Raw genomic sequence first — 24,285 nt, 5'->3', positions numbered from 1 at the left:
TCACCCTTTTGGTGCTCCCCTTCACAGGGCCCTAATGCACTTTGAGAGATTATTTTGAGCGCTCCAACCTGTTCAGAGAGTTGCAGAAGGTTTTTGTTTGCTTTGGGGGTTGCTCTAAAGGGGCTGCCAGTTACAAAGCAGAGGCTTTCTCACTGGATAGTCTCACCATAGCCTTGGCTTATACTTCAGAAGGCTAACAAACCCCCAAAGGTGTGAGGGCCCACTCCACCAGAGGAACTCCCTCCTCCTGGGCATGGTCCAGTGGGATCTCTTTTGGTGAGATGTGCGGCCACCGGCTGGACGTTGCCCTCCACATTTGCCAGGTTCTATAATCTAAACGTCCCGGCCCTGCAGGCACAGGTTCTGTCTGCTTGATAAGGGTGGAAATGGTTATGTGGATAGCTCTCAGCTGTGCTTGGGAGTTAGTTAGCTCATGTTCTTTAGGGGTCCTTACTTAAGTGCTTTGAGACTGGGCTCGCAGAGCGGGTCATTCTGTATCTGCTCAAAGCATGGTGTGATCAGATGCGTTCTCTATACACAACATGAGAAAACGTTTGAAAAGGAACGCTCAAGTTACTGACGTCACCTCGGTTCCTTGAAATAAGGGAATGAGCGTTGTGTCACTAGCCGTGCTATAAGCTGCACACAAATTGATGACTTGTCGCTTCAATTGAATGATTCTGATGAAATGACGCTGCAAGCCGACTTATATAGAGGTCAGCTCCACCCCTTCTAGCGGGCTAAAGAACTATTGGTTTGTGCAGCTACAAAAACGTGAACAAATCAGGCTTCAGTACAGAGTAAAACAGAAGTTTTCTGTTACTGGTTTTAAGAGGGGGATATTGTCAAAAGATTACATTATACTTGAAATTATGCTGTAGATTGATCTTAGCTTTGTATTTACTCGAGAATATTTCTTTTAAAAAAGGCAGTCAAACAAAATAAAGCCAAGATGAGGGATTTGACTACCGACAGATAATAAAGACATGGTGTACAAAAGGACGTTTATTTCCGATCAATAGGAACAACAGGAGACACCAACCCAGAGACACTGAGGCGCATTACTGTACATAAACCATCAATAATTACAATACTCATAGTACGGATTTTTTTTTACATTGTACAAGTTTGTCTCAGTATAAATAGTGTATGCTGGATATATTTCCCTTTCTCGGGTTATAAAGTTGCAACAGTGCTCCACTGATGGATGTGCAAAACCCAAATAAATACTAGTATGTCCATAAACACAAGTTACATAAAATACACAAGACCTTCCAGTCATTTTAACAGATAACACAGAATAATATGAGGACTCTTTAAGAAGATTTTTGTGGGGTATAGAGTTCAACCTTCATCTGAACCTCGTTCTGGCAGGTGACTCCTTCAGTGGACCATATTTTAATTATTTATAGTAAATATATTAAGTAAAAGCATTAATTTGGGGTTTGCTCTCATTTTCTAGGGAGCTGATGTGGGCATGGACGATCTGATCTGGGAAGTTTTGCTTTATCAAAATAATGCAATTTTGAGATTGATCTTAGATTCTTGAAATGAAATGTCAAGGTCATATTCCACTCCAAAACCACAGGAAAATACATTTCGTATTAAGAAGCTTAAGTCTGTTTTTATTTTAGGAATATTAATATTTTTGCATTATGACATTATGTTCATGACAATCAAGCTAATTTTAATTGCAACGCTTAATAGTCACAAAAATTAAGTCACAAAGGTTCACATTCTCTGTGCAAATTTTAATTCTCTCTTTGGATTTTGGGGTAAAATGTGATCTTTTATAAGATCTGCCTGCTCATCAAGGCAGTATTTTTACAGGCTTTGCGGCTGTGCCAAATTTTACTTGAAGATTTCCAAATATATTCAAACAAAAGCCAGTAAAAGTTAGGATCCACAGCGCTTGACCCCTTTTATTGTGGGGAAACAAAGAAATACTAATATAAAAGAAATCCTTTTAAAGGTCTCTCATCAGTCTTAATTATGAAAATGCTAAATCTTTCAATACTTTACTGAATAAAAAATAAAAAAAGGGGGGGGGGCAAATAGACCAAAATGAAGATAAACAGCAAGATGTCACAGGTTAAAAGTCATGATAGTTCCTGAAAAAATACACAATTAGGTGTTTTTGGGTGTCTAGAGAAACACAGTTAACCACTCCAGTGTTCTTATTATTTCATACAAAAACATCTTCACTATTTGAGTTCATCTTTTTAACTCAAGAAAATAAATCAGAAATCTGTTCATTTAAAGTAACTCTGCAGCTGAAGATGATGAATCAGTTTCTTCATGTGTAACGGAGGGTCAGGGTTTGGTGATGTGAACTTCACTGGCCCCTGTCCCGTTGGTGGTGGTGGTGATGATGTACTGCGTAGTGGTCTGCTGACTGACGGCCGGCTGCTCCAGTGGGTCGGGGTGAACCTGCGCTGCGGTGGACGGGACGCTCAGCTGCTTACCATCCAGCTCCGTCTGTCCCTCTGAGATCACATAATGTGTCTGCAATCCATGAGAAACCAAAACATAATTGCATTACAGTATGAAAACAAAAACAGTGGAATTTTTGTGGAAGCCAGATAGCTCTTCCACTCACCGTTTTGACCTGACTGCTGTTGACGGCCGCAGTGACGGGGGTGCTGGCCTCTGCTATCACATACTGAGTATGAGGAAGAGCCATCATCTGGATCTCGGATGCTTACAGGAGCAAAGAGAGGAAAACACAATGCTGCCATTATGTTTTCTGTATAAATACAAATTAATATAGCGATAAATATCTATTACAGAAGCTTTTGCTGAAGATGCTTACGATAACTCCTGTAGTTCCAGGTGCTGGGTAGGTACGCATGCTGTGCAGCACCTTGCGTCTGATTGGTGGACGTCTGTAGAGTCTGGCCCTGAGCAAGGGTCACAGGGGTCAGCTGGGCGGTGCTGAGCTCCTGAGCCGCTTGCTGAGAGGAAGGACTTAGAGGCTGAGCTGAAACCTGATTGGATGATAGAAAGTGTTAAAAGGGGTAGCGATGGTAAGACTGATGCCACTAAACTACACAAACATATAACTTTTTTTTTTTTTTTTTCAAACAAAATTATTCAGATATTTTATATTTGCATCATTAAAAAAAAAAAAAACAAAAAAAATAATCATAAAACATCATCACAAAACAACATTAATCAAAAATGTGGTCTTTCTTTGAATAAACATTAATAAAAAAAATGTTGCAAAATGTATCTCAGTATTAAATATTTTTAATTTTCAGCAGAATTTTAAGACTTTTAACCTAAAAACATAACTTTTTAACCATATTTAAACCTTTTTTGATTTTAATCATTTTAGGGTTGAACAAATTGAAAAAAAAAAAAAAAAGATGTAAAAAATATTAATATTAAAAAATCTTTACAAGAACCAACTTAAAACTCTTTCAGTAACTATATCTATTTCTACTTGAGATTTCATATTCCCATTGTTTAAAACTTATTCAACATGACTATTAAATAATTATTTTTATTATTTTCTATTAAATATTTTTTTTTTATTATTATTATTATTATTATTAAAAAATATATAAAAATAAGAACTATATTGTAGTAATACCATTGTAATGTAAAATAAATCAAGTATTCAATAAATATCACTATTTTACAGTACAACTGTAAAATTACAATACTAATAATTACATCTTAATATATTCATTTTCAGACTTTCATTTCATTCATTTTGCCAGAAAAAATCCATAAAATGAAAAAAAAAAAAAAAAAAAAAAAAAAAAACAGTGCATACATTTATCTAAGGGGTAATTTAAATTCACGACTGCCAAAGATGGGCTTTTAATAAAACTTGGTAGTCTATGAAGTAGAAATGCAAAACATTTTTTAAAATCAGTAGTACATGATTTTTGTCAACAAGATCAACACCAAAAACACACTTATAAATTTAGCACGGCCCCTCTTACGATCTGACTGACAGTGGGTGGGGGAAAACAACACAGATGTTTGATCTGTAGTTTTAACCAAAGCCCTAGAGTTATTAAAAGTCTGACAGATGACAAAAAATGCCATTTTCCATCATCCAGGGGAGTTTTGCTGATAAATACATGAGATATTCTGTTACACAACAGAAAAAAATGCGTAAAGCTGCACCCCACCCCATCTCGGGTACTCAGACCACATCTCTGTTATGCTAATACAAGCATACAGACCACTTCTCAAACTTGCAGAACCGGTCCAAAAGCAGATCACATTTTGGCCAGATGATGCTACCTCAACACTGCAGGACTGGAACGTGTTTAAAGAGGCAGCCACCTACCATGACCACACAGACCTGCAGGAGTACACTGAAACAGTGCCTGCTTACATCAAAAAGTGCACTGATGATGTGAGAGTAACCAAGACCATCACCACACGTGCAAACCAGAAGCCATGGATGACAGCAGAGGTTCGTAGGCTGCTAAAGACCCAAAAGGACGCATTCAGATCGGGAAACAAAGCAGTCCTCAAAACAGCAAGAGCCAACCTGTCCCGTGGCATTAAGAAAGCAAAACGGTTGTATGCACATAAAAAAAATCAATAATCACTTTACTGACAGCAAGGACACACGGAGTCTGTGGCAAGCTATTCAGACCATCACAGACTACAAGCCCCTGCCACAGGCCTGTGATGATGACACATCCCTCTTAGATACACTCAATGAGTTTTATGCATGGTTTGAAATGCAGAATGGCAAACCTGGACAAAAACTGCCAATACCTCCCTACGACCAGGTGCTCTGTCTGTCTCCAGTCGATGTGAGGAAGACCCTATCTAGGGTTAACCCACGCAAGCCTGCAGGTCCTGACAACATACTAGGCCGGGTACTGAGAGACTGTGCTGAACAGCTGACAGATGTTTTAACAGACATCTTTAATATCTCACTAAGCCAAGCAGTTGTCCCCACATGTCTTAAGTCCACCAACATCATACCAGTACCAAAGAAGTCCTGCCTGAACGACTACCGTCCCATAGCACTGACCCCAATCATGATGAAGTGCTTTGAGAGGTTAGTCATGCACCATATCAAATCCAATCTCCCCAACACACTTGACCCGCTCCAGTTTGCATACCGTCCAAACCGCTCCACGGATGATGCCATTTCCTCCACTCTCCACTTGGCTCTTACCCACTTAGAAAACAAAGACTCCTATGTTAGAATGCTGTTCATCAAATTCAGCTCAGCATTCAACACAATAATCCCACAACAACTCCTCAACAAACTAAACCTGCTGGGCCTAAACACCTCCCTCTGTAATTGGATCCTGGACTTTCTAACTGGAAGACCTCAGACAGTCCGTGTCGGCCCCAACACCATGAGCACTACCACACTGAGCACAGGTGCTCCACAAGGCTGTGTGCTCAGCCCGCTGCTCTTCACGCTGCTGACCCACGACTGCACTGCCAAGTTCAGCTCCAACCACATCATCAAGTTTGCTGATGACACAACTGTGGTAGGTCTCATCAGCAACAACGATGAAACACCCTACAGAAAGGAAGTGGCACAACTGGTTGAATGGTGCAGTGCAAACAACCTGTCCCTCAATGCGAGTAAGACAAAAGAGGTTGTGATGGACTTCAGAAGAAACTCTGTTGACCACCCCCCACTGACCATCAGACATGAGACAGCTCGACTGTGGAGAGAGTCAGCAGAACTAAATTCCTGGGGGTGCACATAACAGAAGACCTCACATGGACCACCAACACTACATCACTCTCCAAGAAGGCGCAACAGTGGCTCCACTTCCTGCGCTGACTTAAAAGAGCAAGTCTCCCTCCACCCATCCTCACCACATTCTACAGTGGAACCACTGAGAGTGTGCTGACCAGCTGCATCACTGTCTGGTACGGGAACTGTACTGCAGCAGACCGCAAGACCCTCCAGCAGACAGTGAACACAGTTGAAAAGATCATCGGTGCCCCTCTCCCCTCCATTCTGGATATTTTCCTTGCACGATGCTCTGGTAAAACTACCAGTATCGTGAAGGACCCCACCCATCCCTCCCACAGCCTCCTCCAGCTCTTGCCATCAGGAAGATACCGGAGCATCAGGGCCCACTCTGAAAGACTGCTCAACAGCTTTTTCATCCAGGCTGGGAGAGCCCTCAATTCCAATCACCTCACCCCCCACTGAAACCTCATCCACAACCCTAGCTCCTGAAACCAGGACCCTTCACCCCCATCCCACAACACCACACGCACCACATGAAAACCTCAAGAACATTGTGTCATTCTGAGTGTGCTATACACAGGTGAGTGTGCTGGACAAACCACCTGTAGAAAAACACACTCTTTCCTCTCTATACGCACCAGACACTTTCTTATAATCACTCTATGTTTCAAGGAAAACATTGTGCAGTACTGAGTGTGCTACACACAGGTGAGTGGGCTGGACAAACCACCTGTAGAAAAACACACTTTTTCCTCTCTATATGCAACAGACACCTTCTTATAAACACTTCATGTTACAAGGACTTAAAAAGATAACAAAACGTTTTACTTGTGAATGCACCACAAATCATACTGCACTACTTGCGTCTTAACCTTAAATATCTCTTTTGCACAATATCATGCAGAGTCATTATGTAATGTGCTTGTATAGTCTGTCTTAGGTTGTGTGTATGTATAGTCAATTATTTATAGTATATGTATAGTTAGATTACCGCTTCAGATAGTTAGCTTTGTAGGTCTAAAAATTGTTATAACATCTAGTGTTGTATGTTTATATTGTTTATTTATGTAGCACCGTGGTTCTGCGAGACACGACATTTCGTTCCACTGATTGTCCACACATGTAGCGGAATGACAATAAAGCTCAACTTGAACTTGATATTCAGGGCATGTAACACAGAGAAAGTAGTATCAGTTACTTTATACTACTGATGTTACAACAACACAAGCTGGTTAGAAATCAGCTAACTTATCCTTTAATTAAACTGCAGCCTTCACAGATAATTACACTAAGCCATATTGTGATATTATGTTAAAATATTTTTCAGCCCTACACAGCATGCATATCCTGTAAAAGTCAGCGGCTCACCTGTGCATTGGCCTGCACCGTCCCCGTGGGCTCAGCCACCTGGATGTGCTGAACCTGAATAGAGTGCTGACTGTAACTGTGAGGGTCGTGTAACTGGCTCACATCTACTGTAGAGTGCTGAGAGTGAGGAGAGGACGCCTGCAGAGACCAACAGACACAGCACTCACTTATCAAATCAGTCTAAAACTCACCATAAGTTAGAAAAGCGCTATACATAAACAGATTATGTACACAAGTATGCAAAATAGAAGCAGAGAACAATGTATCTGTATGTGCTATATATGTGACAGTACCTGTCAAAAGTTTTTGAAGTCAAAAGATTGAAAGCAAACAGAATAGACAAAGTAAAAAAAAAAAAGAGCAAGAAAAAAAGCCGAAAGTAATAAAGCAAAAAAGCAAGTGTGAATGAGTGTGTCCGTACCGGAGCCACCTGCACCACCTGCAGCTGTATGTGCTGTGGCTGTGACAGGCCTCCTCCTGCCTGAGACACTGGGATGTACTGGATCCTCTGGAAATCCCCTTGTGCTGTGCGGTAGTCTGTGGTCAGGGTCTGGGACAGCTCTGTCATGGCCTGGGTCAACAGATCGGTCGTCTAGGAGGAAGACAGAAACTGATGAACACTGGGTTGTTACCGATCATCTAATCAATAACACTTTACTGATATCTCTTTAAAGACAACACTAAATTAAAATCATTCAATAGAATTCAGCCAAAAACATTTTCTTTAGAATAACATTGTCTAATGAGCTCATTGAGACCTGAAAGATTTGTATAGAAAGTACATAGGGTAATATTTTGATTTCATGTTGTTTGGGTGAGTGTATCTGAGCGTGCACATTCTGCTCACCACCACGGCCTCTGCAGTAGCGCCGTCTGTTGTGATGACAGCGGGAGTGCTGCTGATGACGGTAGCGGCCAGTGGTGCCTGGATGCTGCTGCTGCTGGTGTACTGATACTCCGGATGCTTCTTACGGATGTGCTGAACCATCTTTGTCTAAAAATAAAGATAGATATATGTTAGGACACATAAATCCATACAGATTAACAGATACTATGTCATTAATGGCTGTACAGTACCTTGCTGCTGTACTGTTTGGCACAGTGTGGGCAGCACACTGGTGCAGTAGCGATGGTGCCGGTCAGCTGCGTGTGTGTGCTCAGCATGGGGTCAGGCTCTCCCGGCCCGGCCGGACGCAGCTTCCGGATGCTGGGGGGCAATTCTGCCCCGGGGTGGTTCTTCAAAATGTGGGCCTTCCTCTTACTGGCACTTTTATACACCTGAACAAGTAAAGGAACATAACATAAAAAATACAATAACTACTTTCAGGGATGAATTTCCATGACTTCTTCAGTTGTTTTTAATTGCATGACAAAATATACATGTGTGTGTGCCGTTCAAAAGTTTGGGATCAGTAAGATTTTAAATGTTAATAAGGAGACTTCTTTAAAAAAAAAAAAAAAAAGTTTTTTTGGAAGCTGTGGTACTTTTTGACAGGATTCTTTGATGAATATATAAAAGATAATTTATTACTTTTCAACAATATAAGTCTTAACTATCACTTTTTATCAATTTAACACATCCTTGCTGAATAAAAGTATTAATTTCTTATCCCCAAAAAAAAGACGACCCCAAATTTTTGAACAGTAGTGTATATTGTTTCAATTTTCAATAAACTTTTTTTTTCATAAAAGAATCCTGGAAAACTATTTTTAGTATTTAAAAGTATATACAGTTTCCCAAAAAAATATATTTAGCTGTTTCCAACATTGATAATATATCAGCATATTTGATCTCTGAAGGATCATGTGACACTGAAGACTGGCGTAATGGCTGATGAAAATTCACTTTGCATCACAGTAAATGTTTTATTTTTAAGTATATTAAAACAGAAAACAATTCAAACAGTTTTTTTTCTGTTTTTGATCAAATAAATGCAGCCTTGATGAGCATAAGACACTTCTTTAAAAAAAGCATTAAAAATCTTACTGATCCCAAACTTTTGAACAACACTGTATACTTGTGTGTGTGTGTGTTTCCATGACCAAGACTGGAAGTCAATTTTTTCTTTTCTCAAAGCACAATAATCGACTGATATTTCCAAGTTTTTCATAACTATGGGAACCCTATACTGTTCATTTTTCATAAAAGTTAGCAAATTTTTTTTTTCAAGATCAACTTTAAGAGAGAACCTATATGCTCTATTTTCAGAGGAGGCTCAAGTCTCTTGGCTCTAGGACACACTGCGATTATCTTTCTATGAGTCAGCTGTACAGTAGTTGACATTTGAAGTGGATCGAAAAAGTTCACCAAAGTTGTTCTAATACAAGAACGCATTTTGGTTTTAGGTTTTAGGACAACTTTGATTAAAGGTTTTGATCCACTTCAAATGTTGACTATTATAAATGCAGCCAACGTCGTTAAAATGTGCAGAACCAAAGAAGGTGGCAAGACAGAATTGGCAGAGCTCACAGCTATCATGAACAACCCCAGCAGAACATTCATGTGCTGAAGGAGTCCAGACCTTATCACAGTACTGGCAAAAGTAATCTCTGTTGGGTTTAATGATGGGCAGCGTCAGCTCAGGAACCTCCTCCAATCGCATCTCAGGATGTCGTTTAGAAAGGTGATTCACCTGTGGACAGTACAGTAAGAAAGAGGTCACAAATGGCCTATGATTTCAAAGACACCAATTTTAGAAAGCCTAACTGTGCGTTTACACCAGACGCGACTTGCGCAGGATGTCTATTCGCGTCTTTGCATTGACTTAACATGTAAATTACTTGCGCTTAATGCTTCATTCGCATCTGGTGTGAACGCACAATTAGAAACAGCAAAAAAGGTAATGGACAAATTTAAGATAAAACAAAAATGTAAATACCAGCATCCCTCGTCTCCTGAAGCCCATCATACAGAGTCTGCATTTAAACATGAAGCTCTCAAAGTCAGTGGTGGGCTCCTTCTGTTTCAGAGCTTTGGTGCGATGGATGCGGTCCGCCTTTTTGGCCTCGCGTTCAGGGTTGTGCATCCTCTGCATGTGCTCCCGTAGTTTATCCTTCCTCTGGCCAACAAAGAAGAAGAAACACACAACAAAATGAATGAGAAGTTATTAAACACACAGACACATTCTAAGGTAGGTTTCTAAGGTGACTGTATATGGGTTCAAAATCTTAAAGATGCATAAACATCACAATGCACTGCATTTATTTGTGGATACATTTATGCATGAATGATATTCGTCTGGGCATATCTGAATGAATCACCTTAAACTGTTTTCCACAGGTGGAGCACAGGAAGTCCTTGCGGTCAGAGTGGCGAAGCATGTGGAGTCGTAGTTTATCAGGCCTGCAGAAGGCTTTTTCACACTCCGAACACTGGAAGATCTTCTCTGAGTGGAAACTTCTCACATGTTTCTTAACCTGCACAACACAGAAGCATGATTGGTTAATCACACGATTAAACATAAAAATATTGCCATGTAACCAGATATTAAAATGATCATATCACTTTTGATTTCCTTTCTTCCCCTTGAAAGTCCACTTGTTATCAAAGGTTTATTTCACTAAAAACAGTCATATTTAGTTTTTATGTATGTAGCTTTACATCACTTGCTCACCGATGGATCCTCTGCAGTGAATGGGTGCCGTCAATATGAGAGTTCAAAACAACTGCTAAAAACTTCACAATAATCCACACCACTCCAGGACATCAATTAACATCCAGCGGAGTGAAAAGCTGTGCATATGGAATAAAATTTGTAATAATGTTTGTAATTTTGTCTGAATCAGGAAAGAAATATGCACAGATTAATATTTATTCAGACACCTTCAAGATTTTAAAAACTACATACAGTCAAACCAAAATTTATTCAGACACCTTCAAGATTTTTATCAGAGTTTATTCGCTATAGTTTAGAATTCATCTTGATAATGTCAGATAACTTTTAAAGAAAGGTATGTACTGAATTCGGCTGAATAGCTGATAGCTGTTAAATTTAAGTACTCAATTAAATAATACCAATTTAGGTCAACCAATTACCAAGCAATGCTTCATTTTGTTCAGTCTGTGGTGTAAAAAGGTCACATTAGCAATTAAGAAAAACACTTAAGCAAAATATGCTCAGGTCAAAGTGTCTGAATAATTTTTGGTCCCAAATTTTTATAAATTTTACTGGTAGTCCACTGTACGAAGAATTTTTGGGTATAACATGTCACAGTTTACTTTATTTTGCTATACTCAATTACATAAATGAACAATAGTGTCCTGCACCCACTAGTAAAAAAATAGTTTTTGGTTTGACTGTATATACTTATACTGGTGGATTTTGATGTGAGAGGATAACGTGGGATGGTCTTTTTCCCTGGAGTAAGCGTTATTATGGATTATGAGCGCCCAAAAATGATGCTTAAGTCGTCTTGATGGATTTCTTTCTTACAAACAAGCAGCTTTTTTCAATTAACAAAATGTTAATTGATGGATCAGCTGTTTGGACTAACATTCTGACGGCACCCATTCACTGCAGAGGATCCATTAGTGAGCAAGTGATGTCCTGCTAAATTTCTCAAAATCTTTTCCAATGAAGAAACAAACTCATCTACATCCTAGACTAAGTCAATTTTCATCCTATTGTCATTTTTGGGTGAACTATTTTGGGATTATGTGTACATCTGTTTGTTAGCACATCACACCTGTATGAAGTCTGTGAAGGTTTTCTTGCAGGAAGGACAGGAAAAGCAGCCGTTGACCAGGTGAACCTCCACATGCGCTTTGAGCAGGTCCAATCTGTCATAGGACTCGGCGCAGAAGAGGCAGGAGTAGGTGCGCTGATCAGAGTGCAACTGCAGGTGATCCTCAAGCGCAGCGTTCGACAGGAAGCCCTTACCGCACTGATGGCACATGTGACGGCAGCCGTCCCGCCCGTGGTATCGCATGTGCTGGTCCAGCTTGTCTTTATCTCGAAAGGCTTTCCCGCACTGAGAACATTTAAAGGGTCGAAAGGACTTACGGATGAATAGATGCTGGAGAGCGGCATTCTGGGTAAGGGAAGAGAGAAATCATGGAGGAATGAGAAGATGACCAGGTGAACAAGCCAAGCAGAATGATGACGAATCACTTTGATTACACTGAATTCATATGATCAGTGAGCAATGACACAATGCACTCGGGTGGTCTGTATGTCACAGAGGTGGCGGCTGAAACAAGGCATTTTGTTTACATGCTGAACACAAACAGGATTTCATCTTTCAGCTGTCGCTAGTTCACACAAAAATGAACATTCTGTCATCATTTATTCTCCTTCATATCATTCCAAACCCAAAACACTCTATGAATATTAATATTCATGGCTCTCTTAATTTCTTTGCTTTCAAATGTTAAACCATAGAGTTTTTATTTTGGCAAATTATAGTATCAGTATTGTGAGCCACTTTTACAGTGTTTTTTGTCATTTTTGAAGCACAATAGTAAGCACTAGAGCTTGGTATTAACAGATTTCACAGTTTAGTTCAATTCCAACTCACGAGCTCTTGATTTGATTAGATTCTGATTTAGATATCAGTTCATTTGGATATAGATCAGGTTCAGTATATGTAGTTGTCAATCAGTACAGTACTATAATACTGAAGGTTCACATAACAACCAGTCCAAATTAAACAATGTAACAATTAAGTTTCAGATCAACTCACATTAACAAACATTTAAATTGCACACAAGTCTGTTTTTTTCTATAATTATGTTTCTACTCCGATTTTGAAATATGAACATTTAAAATAAAGAGGGTTCACGTGCACTCAGAACCAAAATAGTATTTAGTGTCTGAATATGACAAAATTTAAAAGCTGAGACTTGGTTTTTCAAATTAAAAGTAATGAAGCACAAAGCTTATTGTGATTATTGCATGGAAGGCATGCTACAAATAAAATTAAGCAATGTTTTGTTCATGCATCAACAGAAAACAGTAGACCAAACATTTTCAACCAATTTCGAGTAGACGTCAGTTACGTCACTTGCAGCTGCGCGCAGATAGTGGTGGCAGAAAAACATTGGGAACAATTGGAGGGAAATGGGTAAAATCCATGGAATAAGAGAAAAAAATTATTGTTGTGCCTTTGAATGTCAGAATCAGAATGCAAATAATTTTTATATAATACTGTCGTCGAAGACACCATTTGAAGCTAAATGCAGATGTTTAAACGGACAGACTATGGATGAACCCTGCTATCCTTACCCTATTTTAAAGCATAAATTTGATTTAAACAATAGGTCTATATAATATTCATATAGTGGACATATTGTATTAGCCCTACACTTGAAATACATGCATGGAATACTATTTAAGCCTAAAACATTTTACATAACATTTACCTATTTTATCTCACAATTCTGACTTTTTTCTTGCAAATGCAAGTTTATATCTCCTAGTTCGGAATTTTACAAGTCAACATTTGGGAGTTTGTCAGTTCTGAGGGAAAAAAGCCAGAAGTGTGGGATTATAAACTAAAAAGAAAGAATGACGAGTTGATTTTTCTTACTCTAATTGTGAGATATAATCTCAGAATCACAAGAAAAAAGTCAGAATTTTGAAATATAAACTCGAAATTACATTTTTTATTCTTTTATTCCATGGCATGAATAGACTGCTACGTCAAACTGTCATTTTCTGCCACCAGATAGGCTCCGCCCAGAAAAAATGTCATCACTATTTGCAAACACTGAAATTGGTCTATAGATTCTTGGCATTTAAGAATTGATACTGGTTTATCAAAATCAATCTTCAATCAACCCAGGCCTAGCATCCTACAATTAAATGATGTGAATGTTCATTTTTGGAGCAGCTGTCCTAAAACTCTGCTGGTTGATGAAGCTTGAGGACTGAACTCATACAGACAGATGTAATGGGGATGTAGGGAGTCATAGACTGGCAGTGTAGCGTGACATCACAACACTGCATTGACTGAAGGAGGAAGTTTCTTCTGACTCCACTCTGGCCCACATTAGACCTACCTGCAAGTCCACCTTAACGTGCAGCACGCAACAAAAGAGAAAGACACACACCCACACACACGCTACTGTTAAATAACTCTAGCCTACTCAACACACTACAATGCAGAGATCTGAGGTTGTGGGTCACTCATGACGGGCGTATCTTACCCTAATCCTCCTCGCCCTCCTCATGTCCTGCGGTGTGAGGTGGGGGTCTTCGGGACTTGTCTGAGACAGGTCCTCTTTGGCAGACCCTGGGACTTCTGTGGTTGGAGGTGGGGTGACCGAATCCCCCTCCTCTTGCAGTGCCTCGATGGGGGTTGCTGGGGTATCAAGCCCTTCTTCCATCTCGGTCTCCATCGATTCAGCTGCCATTTCCACCACCTTCAGCCCATTAAGAGCTCCGTCCGTTCGCTCCTCAAATGGTAGTTTATCTACAGATGCTAAAAGATCCTATAGCAGGTGCCAAGACAAAAATTTAGCACTCAATTCCTACAAATCTTCAAACATTTAAAAGTTCATAAAGATATCAGAAAACCAATCTGCATCAAGCAAACAAATTTGCACTACCATTACCATATTTGATGATTTTAGGTGTGTGTGTGTGTGTTAATCAACGTTTATATGTGAATAAAAGCCTAAATTAAATCTGTTCATCTTATAATGCAATTTTGCCTCGTCAGAAGACTTTTTAAACTGTTCCATTCACATGGATTACTTTTACGATGTCTTCATGAACTTTTTGAGGCAACAAATTTTGGGTAAATGGATTTTCAGTGGACGGACAGAAATCTCAAAGATGGATGAAAATCTTACGGGTTTGAAATGACATGATGGTGAGTAAATGAGGTCTACAGTACCTGTGTTTTGTCAGCACTCTCAACAGGAGTCTGTGGACAGATGAATTTCGTACGTCGTCCTGGTCGCCTTGCAGCACCGAATCGTTTCCTGCCCCGTCCTCGGCCGCGGCCCTTTGGCCTGGAAAAGAAGAATATTAGCCAGATTCTACAATGGACTCACTAGCTATGTTTCCATCCAAAGTTTCTAATTAAATTTATGCGCAAAATTGGAATATTGTATAAATCATTTGCGAATAAAGCATCGTTTCCATCCATCGAGTTAAAGATAACAAAATCGTTACTTCCTCATTAACTTGCGCTAAATATCACAAAAAAAAACTAATTTGCTGCAGTGGAAGAAGGCATTATATACAATAATGTTTCTATACAATAAATTACAAGCTTCAGATCGGTCCACTGGTTGATCCAGTTATGCTGTCCCATCGCAAAGTCTTTTTTGATGCGCATTAAGGAATTTTTTTCGGTAAAAGTGTTTCCATCGTAGTTTATGATCATGCTTTCTTACCGGATAAGAAATTTATCCTACTTCGTTCAGCGCATATGTTTTTATGCGCATCTTGGTGTTTCCATTCTGTGTTTTTTTTGCGATATCCCAAAATGCACATAAAAATAGGTGGATGGAAACATAGCTACTGTCAGGAATACAATCATGAACATCGGAGAAATCAAGTCACTGATGTGCATTCAAACCTTTGGATGAGGTTCAGCTTGTCGTCGTGCATGTTTAAGTGCTGCTGAAGCTGCTCTGAGCTCATGAACCGTCTGTTACACTCATAGCACGGCCAGTTCTTCTCCTGCTCACGTAAAACTGATCCAGGAACCACAAGAGAAACAAATTATCATTGGTCAGATGTAAATACTAGGGGTACAGTTCACAGTAAAATAAATAAAAAGGGAGTTAAATTAGAAGTTAAATAGTTAAAGGAGGAGCTTATAAGCATTCAGTGTGATTCATTTTTAATTCATGACTGCTGTTGTTGTTATATGAATGAATAAATGTATTAAGAACCTTTTTTATTGCTAGATTCATTTAAGGTTTTTAGCTTTGACCTGTGTGTAATCAGCCTCATTGATGTGATTAGAAGCTTTAAGCATTATTACACTCTTCCCAATGGATATGTTATTATGTAAATATAATTAACTAAAATTAATGCACATATTTAAAATTAATGTGCATATATACATTAATAACAACAGTGATTTTCCCTGTCATGCTGCTTTCAAACTGATGATAAAAGTTTGTTTTTTAACATTTATATTATAAATCTTTTTTAGGACACGATGTAGACTACACCATATATTTTATTGTACTGAAACCCTAAAAAAAAAAAATTAAAAAAAAAAACGCTAAATGAATGGATCTCTGAGAAAGTTAACAGTTACATTCTAAGTAAATTTATAGTTTGTTATGCCTGTGGCTATGTGAATAAATCCCCAATGACATCAATAATAACACTAACTTAATTTCAAAGAAGACAATGACAATTTACCTTTTCTCTCTTCATCTGTGACATCATGAACTTTCTGGTTGACAAACTCGGCATATGATGCAGCGTACCACACCTGTGTAGAAGACTTCATGTGAAATTCTTTACTTGAAGTATAAAATAAAAAATAAAAAACATAACTACATAACCAGCAAAAACTTACTTTATTTCAGCTAGTTGCAAATGCAACACTTCTTATTTTCGTTTAGTTGTAAATGAAGTACTAAAATAACTAAAAATAAAAATTTTAACGGAACAAAACCTAAAAAATAATAATAAAAATGAAAAGACAAAAATTAAAATTGAAAACAGAAAATATAAAAATAAAATCTAATGCTAAATATTAAGAGAAATTACAATAGTATCTTCGATGAAAAATTTACAATGGTAGAAATCAACTAATAATAAAATGTTTAGCAACATGAACCAGTCTTTTGTTTGACACAGATGAGAAACGGTTCCTTTAAGCGCACCTTAAGCTCCTGTTTGGGCTGTATGTTCTTAATGGTGGTGTAAAAAATGTCCGACCCGTATTGATAAGCCACCAGGTTCTGCTCCAGGTGATTCTGGGCCGGCCGGACAAACATCATCCAGTTACATCGCTCTTCATCGGTCAGGTCAAACCAGAGGTCCTCTGCCCTCTCGCCTTCTTTTTCTGGGTCTAGCATGTATAACTACACAGAAGCAAAGCAGCAGGATGTGAGAATTTTAAACACGATACTAGAAAACTATCACGAATAAAAGGTTTGTCGTACTTTCAGGTGGATGTGCGTGTCCTGCAGTTGGCTCTGTGGCACCAGTGGCCCCTCTATAGGACCGAACTGTGTGCGTTTGGGGATACGCCTCTTGGTAAAGACTCCGCCCAGGAAGCGGTCGATATACAGGACGAGAGGAAGACTGGCCCGAGCCTTGGACATCACAGGGCGGCTGAGGATGGGGTGCAGAGGGCCGTGTTTTAGACATGCTCCAGGATTAGCATTATTACAGTCTTCACACCCTACACGCAGAAATAATAACACATGATCACAATCAAAAGTGACTTGACCTTGCATTTTGCAAGATATCTAAAACTGATTTCTTTTGACCAAACAGTCTTGAGTGTTAAATGTCTCCTCACAGAGGTTCTGAGGGGTGAACGGCTGGGGCGTCCTGAGTTCCCAGTCGTCCATTTCAGAATCGTCACTATCGTTGTCTTCTTCCTCATCCTCTGAATCCACAGTAGAATCGGTGGCCCCCAGGGGACTCGACGAGGCCTCCGGCATGTTGGGAAGGGCTGCATTAGTCACAGCAAGTTGGCTCTGTTGGGAAAACAATCACTTTTTTAGTCAAGAGGAGGTTAATCTTGCTTCACCAATGCAAATGATGCTTTATTTCATACACTGTAGTCTCATGCCTGTGGCTCAGTGTTAGAGCCTTGTGTTAGCAGCACAAAAGGTCATGGGTTCGATTCCCAGGGAACACACATACTGGTAAAATGTATAGCCTGAATGCACTGTAAGTCGCTTTCGATAAAAGCGTCTGCTAATTGCATAAATGTTAATGTAAATGCCTATGGTAGAACAATGTTAAGAGGCCTTTCAGGTGAACAGCTCACTTCTCAGGCTACGTTTACACGACAACGATGTAGTCAAAAAACGGAAACGTTTTTCCCTTGCATTTTTAAAAAGTTTCACGTATACAACACAACATTTTCAAAACGATTTGCGTTTACACCTATCCGCGAAAACGGCCAAAAAGCTGTATTACGTATGCCAGGCCAGTAGTTGGCGCTGTCACCTTGTTAGTAAACAGTACCTGTAGGGAACTAATGATATTATATGATGTATATGATGTGTCTCCACTGTTGGTTGTAATACTGGTGAAGTAAATCCACACTTTGCTGAAGACGTGTTAGCAAACTCTTGAGCAGTCACAACAGTACCATATACTCCGCTATTGTTGTGTATGTTTGTTCGCACTTGCCTTTGAAATTGACACGTACTGTGCATGTCTACATACCTAACACATACCATGAACTTGCATGACGTCACTGTTTTCAAAAATTCCCGTGTTTTGTGTTTAACATGATAACGGTGGTATTTTCTAAAAATTATGCGTTTTCAGTCCCCAAAACGCAGCTGTCGTGTAAAAAAAGTTTCCCGTTTTTGGGTGAAAATGTTGTTGTGTAAACAGCCCCTCAGAACAAAATAAAAGATTAAAGTGTCTGTCAATCAAACTAAGTGCAGCACAGCACTGTGTTCAAGCGAGTAGCTCACGACTCTGTGTTTTCAGCATCTCAGAGCAGCTCGGTTCACACTGAAACAAACTGTCTGCATGTGTGAATTTAATGTGCATTTGGGAACTGTGAGCCACAGTGCCAGTTATGCTGTGTTTTCACATTTGCATAATTTCCAACATTTTTGTGGACAGATGATTACAGTATTTTACTACATTTGTAATACAGCGTTTTTGCAAACCTGTTTTTTCACAAAAACTGCCGTTTTTCTTTCAGAAAGGCGAAGACATACGTATTGTAATATCACTAATGTAGCATAAAGCAGAATAAGTCAGTGGTTTTCCTGCAGAACTGGGCTACTTTTATACTGTTGCTGCGGGTTGTTTTTTTGTCTTGAGGGTTAAAGCGATAAACACCCCCTGGAACACTATATTGATGGTTTCAGTGCATAATTTCAAATCAACACAAAAAATCCCGCTGAATATGTTTAGCAGTGCAGGTTCACCTGTGTCACAGGTTCCAGGATCGCCTGTGGGCCATCAGCTACATTACTCAGTACGTGCAGATTTGCAGTGTTCATGTTCTGACCGCTGGGTAGCAAGACAGTCACCTGAAGGGCAACAGATAATGTAAGTGGTCCACATCAATGGAAAGAAACCCATGATAATGATATGGAATGCCACACTACCTGTTGTGTTGTGCCATCTTGCTGAATGTAGGCCACTTGGGGCTGATCTGTAAACACCGCCTGAAAAGGAATGAAAAAGAGCCGTAAACCTGAGTTACAGTGTGTTTGCAATTATTTATCAGAAGGAGAACTTATGAAAATATCATTTAGTCAGCCAATAATTACCATATATAATCTGATTGTACAGCTTATTACACATCACCTGCTTGCACAATAAATAAAACATTAAATATGGAGTTAAAATTAGGAACAAATACAACCCAATGTGAGGTAAGTGAAAAATGAAATTAGCACACCTTTTCAGAAAACTGGTCAATTACATGTTCAGCGATCATAATACAAAAGACTGTGAAGAATGTTGTGACCGTTTGTTTTTTTTAGTCTGGAACATGTTAGTTTCTGCAATTAATATTTGCCGTTTAATGAGAAGCTAATGTCTTTCCCCACATGCTTTTGGTAGCAATACAGAATACAATCGCGTTTTCAGTGTTGCACTATTTAAATTTTAATGCATTAACTAACATTAACTAAGTAATATTAACATTAAGTAGCATAATAGCAATTGGAAAGTGAACTTATCAAAATTGTGCCTTCACAAGCTTCTTTTTCTATCGATCACACTTCTGAATTACAGCAATAATTATGAATTATAACCCTGTGCACTGGCTGTGCCACACATCTTCTCAGTGTAGATGAACTCACCTGCGTTCCGTCGGCTGGGTGTATGTACACCAGTGTGTGTTCGGCCGACTCGACGGAGGTGTAGGAGCTTCCGTCTGCAGCATAGACAACCTGCTGCTGAGCGCGGTCAGACTGCTCTCCACTGTACACGATCTGAGCCACCGCACTGGTCTCAAAATGCACCTGCACACATTATCACATCATGACAATTACTGCGGTTTATACCGTGTTCATGTTTTTTTGTTTTTTTTTTGGGGGGGGGGCTCATCACAATGAAACTTTTGCAGGAGAACATGCTTAATTGTAATGCAACTGAAATCAAAATACTTCATAGAGAAGATTAAAAACATTTGTTGTTTAAGAAAGAGGGGCAGTGCATTATAGAAATACTTGCTTTATTGATTCTCAGTTGAAAAATGTAAAATTAAGGTAACTCAATAGTTGCACATAACTAATCTAACTAAAGAGCGAGGCTGTACCTGAGGTGTATTTCCAGTGTCACTGTTGGGTGCTGTACTCCACACAGGTGAGGACTCCTGCTTGGCCTCCATAGTGACCGAACACCTCCTCCACCTATCCACCGCTCATCAACCACCTGTACATGCATTACAGAAATTGACATGGCTTTTTAAGATTTTATTTCCATGACTTCTCTAAATAGCATGAGCCATTATGAAAAACCCATATGAATTGACCACTACACTGAATAGTGTGTGTGTGGGGGGGTGTGTCTGTGGTGGCCATGGCCCTGATGAGAATATCATCACAAAATATACACTGTATAATGTAGTATAAACATGATCTCAGAAAGTTTCATTGATAGGTCATATCGTTCCTATTGTGACATAAATCCAAGTGTAATGCATTAAAAAAAAAAAAAAAAAAAAAAAGACTATTTAGAACTTGGTTCTATGCATTTGTTGTTAACTGGATGTTGAAATGTGGACATGGCACTCAAAAGTGAAGGCAGATGAACTTGAGATTGAAGAGGTGAGTTTAAGGGTGAACTGGGATGTGTGCAAAGATGACTGAAGGACACCTGATGCATCCTTCAAAGCAGGCTGAATGAAGGACACAAAAGGAAGACTGCCTACTAAGTATAGGCCTACTTCACAAAGCTTTAGATATATAGGCTTACGAGGATGTGTCCTTCCTTTTGACTGAATGACTGGAGAAGTCCTGCCAGCGTCACCAGAGGATCCAGCATTAACATTTTGATTAAACAGTGTGAGGGAAAAAAACAGATCTATGATATGCATTTAGGAAACTGGCGGGTGCTACAGCCTACATATCCATTAAATAAATTGACGAAACAGTCTGATGATTAATAACAAATATAACAAATTTAAACAGTGTGAGGGAAAAAAACAGATCTATGATGTGCATTTAGGAAACAGGCGGGTGATTTTTTTATTTCATGCCAAATTTAATGGCAGAGTGTCTTTTTTATATATATATATATATATAAAGCTCTTTTTACAAATGTGGATACACAAGCATATCCAAATGTATCCACACACTCAGTTAGGGTGATACATAATATATAGCAAATCTCAGTTTGATTGCATCTACTGTTATAAAATGTAAACTATTTTACTGCCTAGCTCCAATCTGCTAAAGGGATGAGATATTATATTATAAACAAAAACTATTTTTTTTTGGTAAGCTGCCTTGCAACAGTGTGTAGTGTGACAAGTGTTTGACAAATACATTTGGAAATCTGTTTTCAAATTCTCATATTTTTCCTGGTTTTCCATGACTGTGGTCATTTTGAAATACTGTATACTCCAAATAAATGGAATAATTCACTCACAAAAAGTACCTGACCGTGTTACAATGGTCTCATAATGATAATATATGCCATGAAACGTACATGGCACTATAACGTACTTAAATATACCGTGATTAATCTGTATAAATGACATCATGCGTTTTGTAACAGAGTGGCTGATGTGAACGGAACAGATGAAAGCTCAGGCTCGACACATTTCATCCGTTCATTGTATTATTATCTGAGATTTACTGAAAGCTCGCTGTTTAACCCAAACCCAGGCGCGCGGTCAGTCTAATCACTGCACGGGGGTAGAGGAGGCACACGGCCGGGCAGAAAATCCCCAACGGCCGCGCTGACAGACAAAACACGCGCAGACACCGATCACCCCAAACCTCTTCAAACCCTGAGACAAGGGAAGAGATTATAAAGGCTGTGCTGGCGAATGAAGCGACCGAGCGGTCTGTGCGGCTCTCTCCCCCCCCGTCTCAAGCCCGCAGGTTGGGAGTTCCAGTCGGACTATACCACACAACCAGCAGCGGCACAAAAACACTTCCACCGCAGCTTTATCAGACATAACCCCGCGCTGGTGGTCGGCAGCGACAGAGCGATGAGAGCGGAGGGCCTCGGGGATCTGGAACGGCCCTACGGTGTCGTTTTAATCGAGCAAACTAGTTTCAAGGAGGTTTTCTAATGCAGGACAGGGGCGCTTGGCTCCCCGCGCATAGATCAGCCCGGCGCGCTTCGCGAGAGTCTGCGGCAGAATGAGGAAAACGCGACGCGACACGACTCCATTTTGGGTGGGACTAAGACAACAACAAAGCACGGCGAAGACACTCGACAAAATATATCTACACTCCAATCGACCGTCCAGCGGAAAACAGCCTGTGAATTTTACGTGACACTTACTGAGAGACGATCCTGAATCCGCGCTTAAGCTTCGGGCGTGGATTTCCCGAGAGTTTTCATCATTTTTAGGAAAAGGTTGAAGTGGGTCTTCCCTCTGAATGGTAGCTGCAGAGATGGCTGCCTTGCATATATTAACATAATCTGCCTAGCAACAGACCCGCGGCCCCAGGCGACGCTTTCCAAGTTGCGATATACATCGATGGAGATTTTTAGGAATGTTAGGGATAAATGGCATATATGCTGTGTCGGATAAAGTCCGCGTCGTTTATTTTGAACTTCGATATGTTTAAATTGTTTTTTATTTCGAGATAAGTGGCATTTGATGCTCGTAAGCCATTTTCCTCACAGTGCCAATGGGAATTTTCCGCCATTTCTCCCAACCAATGAAAAAAATAAAACGTCTTCAAGACCGTCCAATGGGAAAAAAAAGAACGTGTCAGGCGTGCCAATGACATTTCAAACGCGTCACACAAGCACTTGTGTACATGTATGCACGTATACATAATACATATAACACATAAATTATATTCATGATATAATACATAAAGGTGACCCTGGACCAAAACCATTCTTAAGAAGCATGGGCATAGTTGTAGCAATAGCCAACAAAACATTAGGATAAAGATAGAATTTATTTTGTAAATTTCCTACCGTAAATAGATCAAAACTTAATTTTTGATTAGTAATATACATTGCTAAGTACTTCATTTGGACAACTTTAAAGGCAATTTCCCTCAATATTTAGATTTTTTGCACCTGCAGATTCCAGATTTTCAAATAGTTGTATCTCAGACAAATATTGCACTCCTAACAAAACATACATCCATGGAAAGCTTATTTATTCAGATGTACACATCTCAATTTTAAAAAAAAATAGACCCTTATGACTGGTTTTGTGGTCCAGGGTCACAAATTATATAAACAATACCCTTTCAGGGTTTCTGCAAAGTCTGAATTTCATAAAGTCCTAAAGAGGTCTTAAATCAGAAAGTCTTAAATACATCAGCTAGCAGCACTGAATACTGCATGCACTGCAAGAAATTCTTCCTCGGTACTTTTGTCTCACCAGGAGTGATGGTCAGACTTGTGTTTATCTTTGAAGGAGTGAGCGTTACACCGAGGTCTGTGGTCTTGAACGGGACTGATTTGGAGGTGGAGGGTCCATCATTGTCTGGTTCGGTGTGTCAGCATCAGACGGAGTTTATCGTGTTACAGAGAAGACGTCCTCCTCCCTCATGTGCTACCCTTCCTGCAGACTCATGCTGACATGATCCTCCAGCATGACCATGCAAATCTGCAGTTTCTCTCAGTTGTTGAATGTCCATACAAGTATTTACACATTAGAATAGTTTACCCAAAAACTAAAAATGTACTCACCCTTAGGTCATCCAAGATGTAGATGAGTTGGTTTCTCAGGAAGTGATGTAATGCTACATTTCTCCAAATCTGTTCCAATGAAACAAACTCATCTACACCTTGGATGACCTGAAGGCGAGTGCACTGTCAGCAAATTTCATTTTGGGGTGAACTATTCCTTCAAAGAAGTTTGTGGCTACACCACATACTTACCTATACATCTAACTATCTTTAATAAAATTAGTTTTTAAATAAATATATTGTGTGTGTGTG

At 39.5% G+C, this 24,285-nt stretch overlaps 1 protein-coding gene across 3 annotated transcripts; it reads right to left on the bottom strand.

Moving 5' to 3' along the window:
* Nucleotides 1-987: 987 nt before the first annotated feature.
* Nucleotides 988-23,113, bottom strand: LOC109112370 (PR domain zinc finger protein 10). 3 transcript variants are annotated; one of them, XM_042743581.1, is made up of 24 exons: nucleotides 22,657-23,113; nucleotides 20,456-20,571; nucleotides 19,998-20,159; nucleotides 19,296-19,355; nucleotides 19,113-19,217; nucleotides 17,510-17,690; nucleotides 17,148-17,389; nucleotides 16,866-17,066; nucleotides 16,396-16,468; nucleotides 15,596-15,713; nucleotides 14,906-15,023; nucleotides 14,214-14,498; nucleotides 14,067-14,078; nucleotides 11,753-12,097; nucleotides 10,328-10,483; nucleotides 9,946-10,125; nucleotides 9,589-9,699; nucleotides 8,144-8,344; nucleotides 7,914-8,060; nucleotides 7,488-7,658; nucleotides 7,067-7,204; nucleotides 2,813-2,987; nucleotides 2,600-2,700; nucleotides 988-2,505 (listed from the first exon to the last, which is right to left on the bottom strand). In XM_042743581.1, the coding sequence occupies exons 2-24, from the start codon at nucleotides 20,525-20,527 to the stop codon at nucleotides 2,314-2,316; spliced, it is 3,546 nt and encodes a 1,181-aa protein (XP_042599515.1). In that variant the 5' UTR covers nucleotides 20,528-20,571; nucleotides 22,657-23,113; the 3' UTR covers nucleotides 988-2,313. The 3 variants fall into 3 exon arrangements, with proteins under 3 accessions (XP_042599515.1, XP_042599516.1, XP_042599517.1); XM_042743582.1 differs by lacking the exon at nucleotides 22,657-23,113 and adding an exon at nucleotides 21,115-21,247; XM_042743583.1 differs by lacking the exon at nucleotides 14,067-14,078 and having other exon boundaries at nucleotides 22,657-23,112.
* Between the last annotated feature and the right edge of the window lie 1,172 nt (nucleotides 23,114-24,285).

This window comes from Cyprinus carpio, chromosome B18, assembly GCF_018340385.1.
Source record: "Cyprinus carpio isolate SPL01 chromosome B18, ASM1834038v1, whole genome shotgun sequence".
Taxonomy (NCBI): domain Eukaryota; kingdom Metazoa; phylum Chordata; class Actinopteri; order Cypriniformes; family Cyprinidae; genus Cyprinus; species Cyprinus carpio.
This window is presented reverse-complemented; position numbering and strand designations above follow the sequence as displayed.

Bases quoted from the DNA above. Each gene is read 5' to 3' on its own strand.
- LOC109112370 (XM_042743581.1), bottom strand. From the start codon at position 20,527: ATGGAGGCCAAGCAGGAGTCCTCACCTGTGTGGAGTACAGCACCCAAC. The intron at 20,160-20,455 runs GTACAGCCTCGC...TAATGTGTGCAG, and splicing joins ACACTGGAAATACACCTCAG to GTGCATTTTGAGACCAGTGC. The intron at 7,205-7,487 runs GTACGGACACAC...TGGTCTCTGCAG, and splicing joins AGGTGGTGCAGGTGGCTCCG to GCGTCCTCTCCTCACTCTCA.